General features: G+C 38.5%; 1 protein-coding gene across 3 annotated transcripts in view; it reads right to left on the bottom strand.

The window, feature by feature from the left end:
• Nucleotides 1–3,177: 3,177 nt before the first annotated feature.
• Nucleotides 3,178–15,332, bottom strand: part of TM9SF2 (transmembrane 9 superfamily member 2) — a 64,821-nt gene continuing 52,666 nt past the window's right edge. For 2 of the 3 annotated variants that reach the window (XM_054528683.2, XM_054528682.2), the window contains exons 15-19: nucleotides 14,589–14,748; nucleotides 12,463–12,614; nucleotides 11,257–11,368; nucleotides 7,353–7,524; nucleotides 3,178–3,878 (exon numbers count right to left, since the gene is read on the bottom strand). In XM_054528683.2, coding sequence (XP_054384658.1) covers nucleotides 3,811–3,878; nucleotides 7,353–7,524; nucleotides 11,257–11,368; nucleotides 12,463–12,614; nucleotides 14,589–14,748 — 664 coding nt within the window. In that variant the 3' untranslated portion in view covers nucleotides 3,178–3,810. 3 annotated transcript variants of the gene reach the window in all.

Raw genomic sequence — 15,332 nt, 5'->3', positions numbered from 1 at the left:
GCCCCCAGAGGAGACTGACAGAGGCGGAATTGAGGGGAGGAGAAGTGGGTAAGCAGCGTCTCCTGTTTTAACGCACTTCTCCAGAACACGTGCAGGGCAAGCACATGTTTGTGACAACCTCCTTGGGATTCTATGCGGAAGGTTCAGACCCAGACTATGAGGAACACGGCTTTCAGGACAAGGTTTCCAAGAGAGACCGAGTGTCGTGTCAGTAAAGAGCTGGTAAAATTAGGGCTGGACCAGGTGATGGGGGGCGCTGGAGAGCTCGGCAACAAGGTTCCCAGCAGAATCCTCGGAAAGCAAGAAGCCGATGGCAAAGCCAGGTGGGAGAGGTAAGGAGAAGAGGGAGAAATTGGTCAGACGGGTTGTTTTCATTAAAAAAGAAAAAAAAAAAAAAAACTAGCAGAAAGTTGGACGTGTTTTAAAATGGAAAGCATGGAGAGGGAAGGTTTAAACACAGAAGGGAAAATAAAGAGGAAAGACTCTCGAACAGACAGGAAGAAGGCGGGGTGAGGCTGTAACTAGGTTCGAGGTGAAGGCACAGTTGGAGAAACTGTGGGAGACACCAAGGAGCTACGGCGCTGCCTGAAATCCTGGGCGGCCTTCTTGACGTGCGGGGCAAGGAGGCAAATGCAGACAGAATGCCGCCCTTAGCCGGCGAGCAGGACGGCCCTGCAGCACGGCTGGGTCTCTAGAAATGACCTGGGCAGACAGAAGGCATCGGAATGACAGAAGGCCATTTCTCCAGCAGGAAAACACTGCAGTTACCTAGTTTCCCGGTCTTGGCTACACGTCCCCCTCCTTTGCAGCTGCCTGCGGCTATCATGGCTCATGGAGAAGACTTCTCCCCAGGGTTCATGGTCACTGAGGTCTCACAACATGCGCCAACACAACTGTTTCTGTCCCAGGCTATACTCAAGGTAAGGAGATGGACCCCTGCTTCTAACCGCCTGCCATGTCGAGGGATGCTTTCCTGGAGAACTTTCCGGGAAAGCCGCAGCAGCGCACCCCTCAGGACGGCAGGATCCAAGCCCTGGAGAGGGGTCTTTTCTCCACCGCCCTCCTCACTTGGCTTGCCTTCCTTGTCACTGTCTCCCTTCCTCGGCTTTCCTCCCTCCCTCCCTCCTAAGTCTTTTCCTTTATCACTCTAATTTCATTTTCCCAATTGCCTCTCCACTGTTTACGTGTGAAATACGGTTACTTAAACATATGAAGAAAAAGGCCGGGAGCGGTGGCTCACGCCTGTAATCCCAGCACTTTGGGAGGCCGAGGTTGGCGGGGGGGGGGGGGGGGGGGTGGATCATTTGAGGTCAGGAGTTCGAGACCAGCCTGGCCAACATGGTGAAACCCCGTCTCTACTAAAAATACAAAAAATTAGCTGGGCGCAGTGGCGGTTGTCTATAATCCCAGCTGCTCGGGAGGCTGAGGCAGAAGAATCGCTTGAACCCAGAAGGCGGAGGTTGCAGCGGCCGAGATAGTGCCATTGCACTCCAGCCTGGGCAACAAGAGTGAAACTGCGTCTCACAAACAAAACAAAATGAAGAAAAAGTTACACCAAATCTATCAGCTGGCTTTTAAATCACTAAGCTAAACTGTTCACTAAAGGAAAAATAAAATTGAAGAAACTTAACTTTGGCCAATAAAAACTAATGTGGTGTCTGAATCAGGATTTTTAAAAAGTAAAACCTTCTCTTTGTTGAGTCAACCAGCCTATCTCAACAGCTCCTTAAGAGAATTACAGTTGGCCTTCCTTATCTGGGGGTTCTGCATATGCAGATTTAAGCAACAACAGATCAAAAATGCTCAAAAATAAATTTTTAAAAACCAATACAATAAAAATACAAATGGAAAATAGAGTATAACAAGTATTTACAGAGCACTTACATTGTATTAGGTATTGTGAGTAAACCAGAGATGATTTAAAGTACATGGGAGGATGTACATGGATTATTTGCAAATACTTTGCCATTTTTATATCAAGGACTTGAGCATCCATGGATTTTTGGTAACCACAAGGGTCCTGGAATCAATCTCCCATAAATACTAAGGGACAACTCTACCCATAAAAAATAAATACAAGAGATATATAAAACTGAGAGAAACTCTTCTATCTTAAATACTCCATGTTAAAAATGACCAGAGCTCCTCCTTTACTCTTCAAAACCAACAGGTCCGTTTTTTTAAAAAAGGACAGTGACATAAAATTATTCAGTAAGGCTGGGCGCAGTGGCTCACACCTGTAATCCCAGCACTTTGGGAGGCCGAGGCGGGCAGATCACCTGAGGTCAGGAGTTTGAGACCAGTGTGACCAACATGGAGGAACGCCATCTCTACTAAAAATACAAAATTAGCCAGGTGTGGTAGCGCATGCCTGTAACCCCAACCCCAGCTACTCAGGAGGCTGAGGCAGGAGAATCGCTTGAACCCAGGAGGCGGAGGTTGTGGTGAGCCAAGATCTCGCCATTGCACTCCAGCCTGGGCAACAAGAACGAAACTCTGTCTCAAAAAAAAAAAAAAAAAATTATTCAGTAAGAACCCAGCAATGTCATATAAGTGACAGCTAGTAATTTTAGTTGTAAGTTTAATGACAGTATCTGATTTGCTCTCCTAAGCAGCAAGCAGAGAGACCCTAAAATACAAATGAATATGCTCACAGATACAAGCAGACTGATACTTCAGAATCACCCCCCATTCCTATATTCTACATAAATGGATTTCAATTAGTCAGATGAATGTGAAAGACAGTGCATTTCTTAACTCTTAAAAGTAAAACTGTTTGTGAAATCTAAATTAAAACAATGAAATCATAAAGATGAAGACTTGCTAGTGACTGCTAATGTACAGGTAATAAAACCTGACTTAAAATACTGTATTTTGAAAAACAAGTCAAAAATAGAAACTCCTTAATGACAATGTAGTAAGGCTCACCTTAAGTACTTGCAGATAATTCATCTGTCTAGATATGCATGACTTCAACCTCCTCTACTGCCTCACAGTGAACATTTTAGACAATGCCTTACACAGTGAAATTCCATTCGGATCAAAACTCAGAAAGGGTTACATTAACAAAACCAGTAAAATCTGATGAAATAGTATAAATCATTTCAAAACACCTTGGTAAACAGATCTGTATTTACAGAACCTCCTTGAATATATAATAGGTAATGATGCAATGAAGACATTTTTATAGTATTTATTAAGATAACAAATTTATAAATTGAAAGACTCAGAGGCACATAGTTTAAAAGGCCAATACCATGGGAATAATGAAGTCAACGCAGAAAAGTAAGAATACAGGAACAGTTACAACCAATACAAGATTTTCTTTAAAAGCCACATTCCCCTGGTGAACACATCATAGGAATCATCCTTCAAAATTACCATGATAAAAAGTTATTTCCTTCAAAGAAAAATAATTCTTTCCGCCTACCGAGCCTAGAAAATCCTATTTACAATGCAGTGTCCTGCCTTTCATCAGTATTATTTAATATGGCCTCCTCTATTCTGCCATTAGAAGTATGGAAAATTTTATAGCTACTGTATTTACAAATGCACATAATATTTAAATTTGCTCTTCATTGAGAACAACCGAATATATACTTAATCAAATCACAATACAAATGCTTTATAGTGTTGAAGACACATCTTATGGGGGAAAGGTGTATGGGAAGAGGTTTATTTAGAATTACGGTGTTTCTGAAAGATTACTAGGCCAATAATTCTGATAAAACTCAAGGTAGTCACAAAAACAGGTCTCTGTTGATGAAGAGTTTAATTTATTTCTGTTTTAACTGGACACACTGGACTTCTTCAGTCAACCTTCACCACACTGTATATTTTGGTAACAAACCAAAAGCATGCAAAGAAGCCAATTGTTCCTATAAGAGAAAAAATAAAAATAAACCCCTTTTCAAAGGAAGTTTCATACTTTACACAAAAATACAGACTTACAATGACTGGTTCCTTAAAAAAGTCACAAAACTATAAACTATTACCCACCAGGAATATACTACAGATCTATGAGCACGTCTGAAAAATATACGACCATCTCAAATCAAGTTTCTTACAAAAACTGGTAGAACTTTTTTCTACTATAAGATTACCTAAGCTTCCTATAATACACATTATTTTCCTTACTACATAGAAAAGACTGAAGGATGTCAACTGTCCTTTCCTATTTAAGAATATTTTATAACAAAATGGAAAACGCTACTAGAATTTTTTAAGGTATGAGATGAATACATTAAAACAGGTTCAAATAATGATTAAATGGGGATATCTTCTAAGTACAGTTATTGGAAGTTATCAGTCTTCAAAGAATTGTAATAAAATAACTCAGTAAGTTTTTACAAAATGTTAAAAGCGACATGATTAGGATAATAACAAAAATGCATCCTAGCTGAAAATGAGAGACAGCATGGTAGCAGAGAACAGAGCAGCTGTCACGAACTCTGTGTGTCATCCTCAGGCAAGTCCACTGACATATCCAAGCCCATTTATCGTATTAACTAGGGAGAAATGTATCTGTCCTCATTGCCTCCATAGACTGTTATGTAGAGTAAATGAGATAATTCATGAAAACAATGTATGGCTTGATTTTCAGGTATTATTCTAGATTCCAAAGAATTTGAATGCTAGATGGGGACACTCTTTCAATGAGACAAAAATGAGGTTCAAAGGGGTTAAGTGACTGTCTCACGGTCACATGGATGGTACTTGTGGCCAGAATTCAAATGCGTTTTTTCTGACTTCAAGCATAGTACTCCTTGCACATGTACACATAAAGGGCTATAAATAATCCTTGTATAAATTTTACATTTAAAGTCCCAATGGTTTTCACCATTGTTTTAAATGCAGTACTGTGAGAAAATATTAAAGGAGATTTTCTAAATCAAGAGACTATACATGGGACATTACCATAGGAAATTACAAACATCGTTATATCCATCCTTACATTGTACATGTATTGAGGCCCTACTATATGCAAAGCACTATGTGTGTTTTGGAGGACATACAAATATACCTTTTGCATAGTCAAAAGGATTATTATTCAGGCTAGGGCTGGCGTTAATTTCAGAAAAGCAATAATGAAAACTCAATATATTTATATAACTCTGTACTTACTTGCATAAATTTCAAGATGACAAACAATATTTTAAGATGAGAAGAACATTTAATCACTATCCGGGCAACTCTAAGAAACTTAAGTTTAGTTACTTAATTTTGTTCTTAATATGGAATACATGTACGTACTAAAAGTGGCGTCTTTCCTTTTGTGACAGAATAATTACTTCTGTTTTGTAAAATGGATTGACTTAAATACAATAAAATGGCATTGCTTTGGAGTACTGAAGCAAATACAGACCATACCCTATTTTAGAGAAAGGTAAGGCATTTAAAGGGCTCACTACTCCCTTATCCAGAACGCTTCCACCTGTTCACTAAAGGAAAAATAAAATTGAAGAAAGTGAAACACACTATAAGTCACTGGTTTAACTGGTTGGTTCAGTTTGATATGGCTCCATAATTCAGATTACAAAATTCAACTCTGAATGAATGAAAATATAACACTTTAAAAACCAACATCAGCTGGGCGCAGTGGCTCATGCCCAATCCGAGCACTTTGGGAGGCCGAGGCGGGCAGATCATCTGAGGTCAGGAGTTCAAGACCAGACTGGCCAACATGGTGAAACCCCGTCTCTAATAAAAATACAAAAATTAGCCGGGCGTGGTGGCAGGCACCTGTAGTCCCATCTACTTGGGAGGCTGAGGCAGGAGAATCGCTTGAACCAGGGAGGCAGAGGTTGTAGTGAGCCGAGATTGTACCACTGCACTCCAGCCTGGGTGGCAAGAGCGAGACTCCATTAAAAAAAAAAATCAGCCGGGCGTGGTGGCTCACGCCTATAATCCCAGCACTTTGGGAGGCCAAGGCAGGAGGATCACGAGGTCAGGCGATCGAGACCATCCTGGCTAACATGGTGAAACCCCGTCTCTACTAAAAATACAAAAAATTAGCCGGGCGTGGTGGCGGGCACCTGTAGTCCCAGCTACTCGGGAGGCTGAGGCAGGAGAGTGGCATGAACCTGGGAGGCAGAGTTTGCAGTGAGCTGAGATTGCGCCACTGCACCCCAGCCTGGGCGATAGAGCGAGACTCTGTCTCAAAAAAAAAAAAAAAAAAAAAAAATCAATAAAAATAAAAATCAATAAACTTTAGGTGATGGTTAAGCTATCATTTTCTGTATCATATGTCTGGAAAAACAACAGATATTCACAATGATCATTATTTTTTGTGTGCAGGCTAGGAATAAATTATTCTGTATATGCATTTATGGACACACAGGGCACAAAAACAGTCATTCCTTGTTTCACTGGCTACTGCTGCTTTATAGATGATTTATTAAAATTTACAGCTCTGGACCTAAATTTATCACGTAGCACCAAGACACGCACCCCACCATGTCTGATCAATGACCTGGAATACAGAATCGATGGAAGTGCCTTAAGCCTGAGAGAGCAGCAGAGGCCCTTCAAAACCCGACTCCAGGCTCTGAAATGCTAACAGATGAGTGAAAAGTAGAACAGTTTTAATTGGGGGAAAAAAAAAAATTGTTCTTTTTTTCTTTTTGGCTCCTGCATTTTCTTCCATAACATGCATGATGAGCTAAAATTTTAGATGTACACTTCGTGCAGTATTACTTGTGACAAAGAAAGGTGCTATAATTCCTTTTTTAAGTTCAGTCACTCACATGACAAATGATTACCAAGCACCCTGGGCTGTGAGATACAGAAAACTTTTATCTAGTTGGATAGAAAAGATATATACATATATAAAATTAATACCAATAAAATACACACTATATCCTATTCAATGCTTGAATTTTAAAGTGGAGATAAAAGCTTCTAGATTAAGGAAGGTCCCGTTATTTTTCCTTGATATCCCCTACCTACTCTCAGTCTCATCTTGACTTCACCTCCTAAATCTCTACTTACTCCTAAACTTAAGTCACTATAGCTTCTACCCTATTTCTGAAGTGGCAAAAAAAAAAAAAAAAAAAAGACTGTGTGTGCCTTTAAGAGGTTAACAGAGGAAAACCATGAGCTGTACTGGTCCACGTGTCCCTGAACCTTTACCACAACTATGACCCTGTTTAGCCTTATTCCCCTAGCTGCTGTTTCATCATCTTTATGCAACTCACAGGTGGGCAGACCCAACTATGCCTAGTTGTGCTGAGGACTAAATATGGGAGCACTAACAGAATAAGCCTTCATGAGTTTTAAAAAAGACAAACATTTATAAATTATTTGTCTAAAAACTTATGAAATAAAAATAATCACTTAAATTCTAATTTTACCTGTAAAAAGAAAGAAGATCAAAACCATTATCATGGTATAACCAAAGTACAGAATTGTGCTTGCTGTTCCTGTGATCTGCAGTTTTGAAAAGAAGTAGTGTACTGCATATATTAAGAAATAAACTGCAGTAAAGCCACTGGTAAGGAATGAACGCCATTGCCAATGATAATCCTAGGTAGTAAAGAAAAAAGAACAAGAATTACATTCCAATTAATAGATAAGATGTAGCTTACTAAGGTTCAAAGCAAGCATAATCAATGAGACAGCCCCCAATCTAATTTCTGCTATCAGTTCCAGGCTCTTTCTCCTATTGAACTTCACCCATTCCACTCTCCTCACTAAAGGTGCTAAGAAGCACCCACTGTCTTTGGTGGGGCTGCTTAAAAACTGGCTAAAAATGTGTGGAAGCAGCTTAAACTGTTTATGAATAATAAAGCATTAGGCTGTATTTCAAAATTTATTCTTCCCAAAGAAAAGTGATGTGCAAATAGCTTACAACTTACTCACAGGGCTCGACATTAATATTACTTGTATTAAAGTCTGGTCAACTCTGTATTAGGAAGAAGATCATTCTATTAAGGCCTGGTTGGAATCCAATTTCAGTTATTACTAACATAATTTAAACAAGGCAGATGATTAAAATAGCTCTTCCTGCTTTTAAGTGGCTTATAGCTTAACAGAAGATCTTTTAAAAGAGAACACTTCACTATCTCTCTTGCCCTTTGGAATATGTGAAAAACAAATATATTTGAAAAGCAAACTAAGACTAGAAAATCCTAAATACACACACACACACACACACACACACACACACACACAAAATGCAACAGCTAATCAACAAATGCAGCAAAATTGCAGGGTATAAGATCAACATAGAAAAGTCGGTTTCGTTTTTACACACCAGCAATGAGCAATCTGAGAAGGAAATTTAAAAACCCAATTCCATTTAAAATAGCACCCAAAAGAATAAAATACCTAGGAATAAATTCAACCAAGGAAGTGGAAGACTTGCACAATGAAAACTCTAAAATTCTGCTGAAAGAAATGACAGAAGACGTAGGCAAATGGAAAGACATCCCGTGTTTACGTACTGTTAGACTTAACACTGTTAAGACAGCAATACTCTTCAAAATGATCTACAGATCCAATGTAATCCCTATCATAATTCCAATAATCCAATGATTCAATTTTTGCAGATTGGAAGTTAATCCTCAAATTCAAATGGAATTGCAAGGGGCTCCAAATAGTCAAAACAATCATAAAAAAGAGCAAAGCTGGAGGACTCAGCCTTTTTGACTTCAAAACTTACTACAAAGCCACAGTAATCAAAATAGTGTGGTACAGGCCTAAGGGCAGCATATAGACCACTGGAATAGTATTGAGAGTCCAGAAATAAACCCATACATCTATGGTCAATTGATTTTTGACAAGATTGCCAAGACCATTAAATGAGGAAAGAACAGCCTCTTCAACAAATGGTGCTGGATAACCGGATATCCACATGTCAAATAATGTAGCTGGACACTACATCACACAAAATACAAAAGCTAACTCAAAATAGATCAATGACTTAAATACATGAGGTAAAGCTATAACACTTAGAAGAAAACATGGGGGTAAATCTTCATAACCTTGAATTTGGCAATAATTCTTTTTTTTGGTAGGGGGGTGGGGTAGGGGACAGGGTCTCACTCTGTTGCCCAGGTTCTGGAGTGCAGTGGTGCAATCATGGCTCACTGAAGCCTAGACCTCCTGGGCTCAAGTGATCCTTCCACCTCAGCTTCCCAAGTAAGCCACCATGCCCAGCTCATTTTGTTATTTTTTATAAAGACAAGATCTCACTATGTTGCCCAGGCTGGTCTCAAAATCCTGGGCTCAAGCGATCCTCCCGCCTCAGCCTTCCAAAGTGTTGGGATTACAGATAGGCGTGAACCACCACACTCAGCCCTAATTTGACAATAATTCTTAGATATGACACCAAAAGCATAAGCAACAGAAGAAAAAAACCAGATAAATCTGACCTCATCAAAATTTAAAACTTTTGTGCAATGGACATTATCAAGAAAGTGAAAAGGATAACCTATAGCACCAGAACTGCAAATAACAATCTGATAAAGATGTACTATTCAGAATAAATAAATAAACTCTTACAACTCAACAAAAAGACAAACATTTAAAAATAGGCAAAGGACTTGAATAGCTATTTCTCCAAAGAAGATATACAAATGGCTAACAAACACAAGTACAAATGCTCATCATTAGTCATTGTGGAAATGCAAATCAAAACCAGAATGAGACACCGCTTCACACCCATGAGGACAGCTACAATTTTTTCAAAAATGGAAGGTAAGTGTTGGCAAAGATACGGAGAATTGGAACCTTTGCACACCACTGCTGGTGGGAATGTAAAACGGCACAACTACTGTGGAAAAGTTTGGTAGTTCCTCAAAAAATTGAACAGAACTATCATATGACCCAGTGATTCCACTCCTAGATATATACCTCAAAACCAAAAACAGGTACTCAAATGAACACTTCTACATGAATGTTCACAGCAGCACTATTCACAACAGCCAAAAAGTAGAAACAATAACAAATGCCCACCAATGGATACAAGGATAAACAAATTTATTCTGCCATAAAAAGGAATGAAGTGGCCAGGTGCGGTGGCTCACGTCTGTAATCCCAGCACTTTGGGAGGCCGAGGCAGGCAGATCACGAGGTCAGGAGATGGAGACCATCCTGGCTAACACAGTGAAACCCCGTCTCTACTAAAAATACAAAAAGAAATTAGCTGGGCATGGTGGCGGGCGCCTGTAGTCCCAGCTACTCAGGAGGCTGAGGCAGGAGAATGGCGTGAACCCGGGAGGTGGAGCTTGCAGTGAGCCGAGATCGTGCCACTGTACTCCAGCCTGGGCAGCAGAGCGAGACTCCGTCTCAAAAAAAAAGGGGCGGGGGGGAAAGAAAGGAATGAAGTACTACTATACATGCCACAACACGATGAACCCTGAAAACATGCTAAGTCGAAGAAGCCACACACAAAAGGTCACATATTATATGATTCAATTTGTAAGAAATGTCTGAACAGGCAAAACAGACAGAAAACAGACCGTTGGCTGCTAAGGCCTGGGGGAAGCGAGGAATGAGGAGCAACTGCTTAGCAAGTATAGGGCTTTAATTAGGAGTGATAAAAATATTTTGGAACTAAACAGAGGTGGTGGTGGTGCAACATTGTAAATGCAGTAAGTGCCATTAAACTGTCCACTTCAAAATGGTTCATTTTCTGTTATGTAAATTTAACCTCCATTTTTTGAATAACACACTAAGTTTAATAAAGTTAGATTTTTCTCCAATATAGACAATAAATATTAAATAGTAGATTTAACACAACCTAAATCTTTAAAATTCAATTCTACCTATTACATAAGGATACTATCATTTTGGTGCTGCCATGAATAGAACTCATTACAATGTGATTATAGGAACTTTTTAATGAATTTTCGTACTAGTTTACTTCTATTAAATTTTCAGTCTAAAATTTTTTTGTATTTTTTAATATATTATTTTATATTCTTTTATCTCAGGCATGATATAAATATTTGTATCACAAAAGTATTAATTTTTAAGTCAGTTAAAAAACAACAGTAAAAAGTTAGCACAACATACTATTCTCAAAAAATTAACAAGTTAAAGTCTCTAATAGTAATTTCTAACTAAATATACTGAACTGGGATATCTTAATCCTAAAGAAGGTTACATTTGATTTAGGAATACAGGTCAATGTCTATCATAATAAACATACATCTACAGAAATTATTTTAATTAATAATATACAAATTGCAATATGCCAAAGTTATAAATACTGTCTACAAATTAACATAAGTGAATACTGCTAATACATACCTCTGCACATAGGTGGAAATAGCAAAGAAGTATAGTTGCTTCAGAACAGGTAATAACCAAAATGATAAACACCAGAAATAGGAAGCCAAACATGTAATACATCTGGTGTGACCTATAATCAAACACGTCAAGAAGAAACTATAAATATTTTTAATTTGACACAATACATAACACAATCTTTTCATTCTTCTTCAACTGAAAAGGTTTGCTTTTTCTCTCAACTAACCAAACAAGACGAATTATCATAGGTTGGGATGGTGATGGGGTGGGGAAGGGGAGGAGTAGGAAGGATATGTCGGTATCACTGGACTTTACCTTCCTGCTCAGGGAGGCCTGAAACTTCTACTTATTTACATATGGCTAGTCTACTCGTCTCCTGGTGAGCCAGAGATATTTGATAAAAACTGACTGAAAAGGCAGAGTCAACTAAGAATAGGTAACCATTTCTTATCACATATAACAAAACCAGTTGAATTTGGAAAATTAGTATAATGATTGAGAAGCAAAGATATGTTCTAATCACTAAAAAGCTCAAATTTAGTTCTAACTTTCCGTAACCTCCAACCTTGGTACTTTCTGTAACATACGTCAATGTGATCCAATAACAATCATGATATAGCACTATATATAGATAAACACACACACACAGAATGGCTCAAAATGTGAACAAGCAATCAGAGAATTACATGTGAACAAGCAATCAGAGAATGAAGGCATCTGAGAATTGCAAAGGACTCTGCAGATCATCTAGACCAATCCCTTCACCAATCCCCTCCAACAAGTGCTCAGAGGATCTTCTGTGAACAGTGCAGATTAGTTAGGAACATAGGTTTGGAGAAACTTTGGTGAATTTTCTGTCACAGGGTTGCTGTGTAACATAGGCAAATTACTCAACTTACAAAGCCTCATTTACAGCTCTGTAAAATGGGGATAACACTCACCTCACAGAGTTCTGAGAATGAAGTAATAAGAATTAAGGAAGAGTAAGAATTAACAAGCCTTGAACTCATATTATAGTAGCTGTTGTCACTATTGTTCTTCTTCCCACATGGAAAAGATAAAAATAAGCTTTTGGCTTTTAAGATTTCTGGTTACTGAAGAACTGCTTACATTTATAGGATACAAATAGTAACCCATATAAACAAACAAAAAGCAAATATTACATATAATGGTAATGAGAATGAGAGGACTTTGTCCTTAGCTTACCAAATACTATTCAGAATGAAGAAAAGCTGTATAAAGATGCAGCCAAAGGGCAAAATCCCTCCCATGATAATACCAGGCAAGGGCTTCGTGTAGAATGACTGTTCAGGAATCTGACGTGGAATCTGATTGGTTCGAACTGGGTGTTCAATGGCCTTCAGTAAAGAAAGGAAGGAGGAATTCATAATTATGTATCTGTCTTAAATATTCTTCTCTGCACAAGATTACTTGCCTGCTTTTTTTCAGCTTCCATGTTGTCACTAATGGCAATAAAGTCTACTTAAGACATCAAAGTGAAATTTGTCTTTAGAAGCCATCAACCAGGTACCATCAGGTACAATACTCAGTCTGTCTACTGGAACAAGTTAATACTGTCTCCAGCAGTGATCCACTGACTAATGGCTTTAGACACAGGAAAAAGTACACAGGAGATAAGAGAATACTTGGAAAATACTAGTTAACAAAAAGGTAGAGTTAGGCTTTTCATTTTCATTACATATGCACTGTAAGAAATCAGCTGGTTCTGGAATTTTGGTCCATGTATTTTTATTTGGAGGTGGGCAATGTCATCTTTATTAAAATTGCTCAATTTTACTAAGACTTAAGAACATGAAAACAACAATGAATGGCTGTATGAAGCTTTACGACCATAAGGAGTTGGTGATGTTCTCGACTATTCTCCCTTTCATGACACACTACATGGCGGTATAAAAATTACTGGAACCTAAAGGACACAAGCAGCCACATGAGGGGGGAAGACAGTACAGATGTAGAAAGTCATTTTCTTGTAAGAAAGTTCAAAAATATCCTTCTATAGTTTTTATGATGATAAACCAAAATTTAAAGCTTGGTATTTTCATTAAGACCATACTTCCGCAGACTAGATTATTATTTTACATGTAGATACATGAGTATACAGGCAGAGAATCATGTATATCAACTTTTATTTATCTCCCAGGCTGATATTAAATAGAAATACTATAAACTTCAAACCAGCAAAGTTTTGGAATTTCAAGTAATTGTTTAATCAATGTAATTAAAAAATTCAAACCCTGTCAGTTCACTACTTCTGAGGTATAAAGTCATAAATTAAACAAAATACCGAAGAAGTTTAAAAAAATCCTTCAGCAGCCAGGCATGAAAATGCAGTGGAGGCTGTGGAACAGTGCCAGCTTCCGCCAGGGCCTTCCGGGTCCTGCTCACAAAGTGTACTAACCACAGTCTTTCTTTTACCCTGTGGACTTGATATTTTCAGAGAAGGACAGGGATACTGAAGTGCGGTTAGAGAAGGATACTGATGAGACGGAAGAATAAGATCTCGTTTTTTTTTTCCTTTTAGCCTGAGGGCAGGAGTGGGTAGCAAAGTGAGAGAAGGCCGACTGGAGGGTGAGAGAGAAACAGGAGGAAGGACTGAAACCTGATTATAATCTTCCTTAAAATCCAATATTAGCAGGGAAGCAGATACAATTTATTTCCAGCAGATACAATTTATTTCAAAGCTACATATCAACCACAAACATTTGCTACTCTTACTCTGCAGCTACTTTTCTTACCGTGACTTTTTCTCTGCTTACTTAGTTAAGCTTTGTGCACTTTGGGAGGCCCAGGCAGGTGGATCACCTGAGGTCAGGAGTTCAAGACCAGCCTGGCCAACATGATGAAACCTTGTCTCCACTAAAAATACAAAAATTAGCTGGGTGTGGTGGCACATGCCTGTAATCCTAGCTACTCGGGAGGCTGAGGCAGGAAAATTGCTTTAACCCCAAAGGCGGAGGTTGCAGTGAGCCGAGATGGCACCACTGCACTCCAGCCTGGGTGACAGAATGAGCCTCCATCTCTAAATGAATGAATGAATGAATGAATGTTTTCATTAGTTTATATCAGCGTTTCTTTCCCAATTAATCTATATTAGCTTCCATTTACTTAAAAAACTTTGAAACCTAAGTTTAGATCTGTAACCTCTCTACCATGCTCCTAAATAATACTACTATTTTAAAAATATTCTATGAAATCCAGATCCTAAAGGACAAGTTTACATCTTTACGCACTTTTATGATATCTTTTGAGATGGCATATGCTAATTTCTGCAGCTAAAATTCACCTGAATAAGTTAACACCTATAAACTTACATTCTTCTTAAAACCAAAGTATGCACCAATAAACGTCAGAGGCACAGATATGCAGAACCAAAGGGCCAATATGGCAACCAATGTCCCAAAAGGAATAGCTGCTGAAGATCCTTCTCCCCAGAGGATCAGATTCATTATAAAGAAGTCAGCAAATACAATCCTGAAAGACACAACAGGCTTTTGGGTAAAACCAGAGATAAAAAAATGCAACAGTAGTATGTAATTAATATTACAACTTCTATGTTTCTAACATCTATATACAAAGAAAGCGGAATTGCTGCATCACAGGATGTGTGAATGTAAAACTTGACTAGAACTACCCAATTGCTCTTCAGATTGGGTTTGCCTGACTTAAACTCCTCCCAGCAGCCTATGAAAGTCAGTTCTTTACATGTTTTCATTACACTTGGAATTGTCAATTCTGTTGTTTTAATTTGTATTTCCTATTGAAAACTGCAGCAGGCATCTGGTGTTTGCTGGCTTTTTTGGTTTTACCTTCTGAGACGGGCTGCTGACATCCACTGCTCGGTTTTCATTTGACCGGCATGTCTTGCAAAGTCATGCATGTGAGTTATTTACATATTCTACTTAATAATTCCTTGTTAAATATCTTGTCACCATCTGTGGCTTTTTTTTGAACCCAAACATCTAAATGTGTGTAGTTAATTTCCGTTCAGTCTTTCTTCTGAATACATTTTTAAAAATATGGTTGTAATCATACAATAATCACTGTACTTCCCCCAC

The sequence above is a fragment of the Pongo abelii genome, chromosome 14 (assembly GCF_028885655.2).
Source record: "Pongo abelii isolate AG06213 chromosome 14, NHGRI_mPonAbe1-v2.0_pri, whole genome shotgun sequence".
In the NCBI taxonomy this organism is placed as follows: Eukaryota; Metazoa; Chordata; class Mammalia; order Primates; family Hominidae; genus Pongo; species Pongo abelii.
Note: the sequence above shows the minus strand (reverse complement) of the source record. Positions and strands in the feature narration are given on the sequence as shown.